General features: G+C 63.4%; 1 protein-coding gene across 1 annotated transcript in view; it reads left to right on the top strand.

Annotated features, from left to right (window-relative positions):
* The first annotated feature begins 585 nt into the window (after positions 1-585).
* The window catches only part of LOC100958549 (cytochrome b-245 light chain), a 6,844-nt gene continuing 4,253 nt past the window's right edge, over positions 586-3,176 (top strand). The window contains exons 1-3 of the mRNA XM_012812053.2: positions 586-695; positions 2,604-2,673; positions 3,034-3,039. Of these exons, the coding sequence (XP_012667507.1) occupies positions 638-695; positions 2,604-2,673; positions 3,034-3,039 (134 nt within the window). The 5' untranslated portion in view covers positions 586-637. The remainder of the gene's footprint in view (positions 696-2,603; positions 2,674-3,033; positions 3,040-3,176) is intronic.

Genomic DNA, 3,176 nt, shown 5'->3' with positions numbered 1-3,176 from the left:
CCCCCCCCCATCACAGGCTGAGCTGCTCCCGCTGGGCTGGGAGGGGGGAAGGGATTTCCCAGCTTTTCACAGCCGGTCCTCTGTCCTCTCTCCTCCCTTGAGTGCCGACCTCGTGGTCCATCAGTGAGGGAGGTGCCTGTGGAGCAGGGGAGCCACCAGGCCGGTGGTTCGACGCTAACGCTGTTTGGGAAGCCGCCTTTCTCACCCTTTTTCTCCTAGAAGCCCCAGCGTGCTGGGGTGACAGGGTGGGACACTTATCTACCCCAGAGGAAGCCCTGAGTTCACATCCTCTGCCCTGGCAGGGCGCTGGAAGGGGAAGTGAGAGCTGAGGGAGTGCAGGGGCGGGTCTAGGCCTCCGGGTTCTCAAAGAGGGCGGGGACTAGGGGTGAGTCTGATGGTGGGGGGTGGTCAAGGTACAGGCCCCCACCGCTCTAACTCGAGCCGAAGCCTCAATCCAGCGGATCCAGCCCAGATCTCAACCTGCCGGGCCCCTACCGCGGGGGGTCACTGGGGCCGGGGCCGCCGGAGGGGCGGGGCCTGAGTCCGAGGGCGGGGCCTGCTCCCAGGGCGGGGCCGGGGCCGGGGCCAGGGGTGTTCAGTGAGCGCACAGCCTTGTTCCAGCTGCGTCGCCGCTACCATGGGGCAGATCGAGTGGGCCATGTGGGCCAACGAGCAGGCACTGGCCTCCGGCCTGAGTGAGTGTGCACCCGGGCGGTGGGGTGGGGGCCCCAAGACCCCAGCTGGGGACCTCGGCTATAGCAGGGGAGGTGGGGCACAGGCGGGCTGGACTTCGGGGAGGATCGTCAGACCGCAGGTTTGGGGAAGGAGCGGCTCCAAGGCTCCTGGCCGCCAGTGCCCCGCCGATGCAGACCCCGCAGCCCCGACCCGCTTGGCGCCCCTTCCTTGGCCCTCTCAGCGAGGAGGAAGTTGCGGCCAGGGGAAGAGGCGTTGCGTCCGGGTGGTTTCCGGGGAGTCACTGCTGACCTGTTGGGCAAACCTACCCCGCCTCCGCAGCCCCCTCGTGCCCTGGAGCGGGGTCTCCGCTCCCCCGGAGCAGGACTGGGGAGGGGGCTCTCGTCCCGGGGAGGGGGCTCTCGTCCCATGGCGGGGACAGCCCTCCATCTGGGGCCTGGGATTTCACGATGTGGCTGGAAACCACCAGAGGGCAGGACAGCGCAGCGCCCCCCTTTCCCCTGCTGTGTGCTGCTTTCACCACCCCACCATCCCCAGGACCAGGGCCGGAGGCGTCATTCCCGGGAGTGGTGAGGCCAGGCCCTGCCTGGCCGTGGGCCCAGAAGTTTCAGGAAAGACCTGCACCTGGGAGTAGGGGGAGCCTGGGACGTCCGTGTCCCACAGAGAGCTCGGAGTTCCCTCCCTGTTGTCTGGGACAGCAGGCAGGGGAGCAGCATGTGGGGTGGGAGGCTGGAGGTTGTGTTGCCTTGCAGTCTATCCTGGGTCCAGGGAGGTTAGACTGCCTGAGAACTGGGTGGGTCAGTTGAGACATTTCCCCACACTGTCTCCCGTGACTACCAGACTGCCCTGCAGGCCAGCCTCCTGTCCTTCCTGACAGGGCACCCTGCAGGGATCTGGCCCTCCAGTGTCCTCCCAGCACTGCCCACCCAGCCCTGTGCTCTGTCCCCGGATCTGCTGAGCCCCATGACTGGCTCCTGTGTTCATTTCTCAACTCATATGTCCCCTGTCTCAAGTGTCCAGCCTACAGCAGTCTGGGCCCTTGCTGCTCCAGCCCTCCACTGTGTGATGTCTGCTGCTGCCTCCTCCCTGAGACCAGGAGCCTGGGGGAGCAGAGTCTTGTCTGCCCTGACTCCTGCTGTGTCCCTATGAAGAGCCTTTGCACATAGCAGGTGCTCCATAAATGTTTGTTGGAGCCTGGAAAAGCTCTCAGGCCTGCCTGGAGAGCAGGTGGTGCCTTTGCCACTCTTGTTGAGGGCAGCAGCGAGACTGAGGCTCAGGATAGGGCCGGTGGGCAATGTGCTGAGTGGACACACTCAGGAGACTGCCTCTCTCTCCTTCAATACTCACAAACACCAACGGGCAAATGGAAAAGTTAATATACAGCTGAGCACAAACCAAGGACAGGATGTGTGCAAGTTAGACCACGCATTGGTGAAAACACAGGGACAGAACAGTTGGTGAGCCCTGACCAGAGGCAGGTGCAGGAAGAGTAGGTTCGGACAACTGAAAGTAAGGTGAAAAGAGGAGCACAAGGGCAGAGAAAGGGGCCGTGTGTGGAGGCAGCACAGCCAAACACCCAACATGCCAAGGGGCACTCGAAAGTGTCCATTTGGGGGGTCCCAGAGCTGAGAGGACAAGTCCAGGGGGACATTCAGGCCAGCCGTCCATTGGCAGGTCCTGTTATCCAGGCTGGGGCCTCACCTCAGCTGTGTCCATCAGCCCCTCGCCGTGGCACCTAGCTCCTAGGGCAAGCACCCCTGACCCAGCTGGGGGCAAATGTGGATGGTGTCCAGGGCAGCTCCAGGTGGCCTGGCGGCCCACAATGGGTAGAGAATGGGAGGTGGCCAAGGCCCTGGGCAGCCCCTGAGGAACAGGGCATGCTGCCCTCCTAACCCACCTGTCTTCTGCAGTCCTCATCACCGGGGGCATCGTGGCCACAGCTGGGCAATTCACCCAGTGGTACTTTGGAGCCTACTCTATGTATCCTTCCACCAAAGACGCCAGGGTGGGCCAGGGGTGCCTGAAACGCTGAGAGCTATACTTTAATTTGCAAGGGCCACTCATGCCACCCGGCCCTGAACTTCACAGTTTGCAGAGGTCTGTGAAGATGTCTGCTTCTGTTCGCATCCTGCCCCCTCAGAACCCCAGTGGTCTGGGAAGCTGGGCTCACAGCCACTTGCCTATGACCATGTGGTGGTCACCAGTGGGTCTGCACCCTAGTGAGGGGTGGGTGGGAGGTGTGGGCACTCCCAAAGGTCAGCCCTGAGGACCTTGCCTGGCCTTGGGGTTGGACTGCGTGGACCTCTCTGCCCTCCCTGGCTGGCCCTTTGGTCCCTGCCCCGCGGCCCAGCTGGATCCGCCGAGGGGAGCTGAGGACAGGGGCCATGTGGCCAGACCTGTCAGAACCCAGTGTGGCTGTTTGTTGCCCAGCTGTGTGGCCTCAGGCAGCAGCTGCACCTCTTTTCTTATGACCCAGGGGGCTC

The sequence above is a fragment of the Otolemur garnettii genome, unplaced genomic scaffold, assembly GCF_000181295.1.
Source record: "Otolemur garnettii isolate 467f Iridium unplaced genomic scaffold, OtoGar3 scaffold00185, whole genome shotgun sequence".
Classification (NCBI taxonomy): domain Eukaryota; kingdom Metazoa; phylum Chordata; class Mammalia; order Primates; family Galagidae; genus Otolemur; species Otolemur garnettii.
Note: the sequence above shows the minus strand (reverse complement) of the source record. Positions and strands in the feature narration are given on the sequence as shown.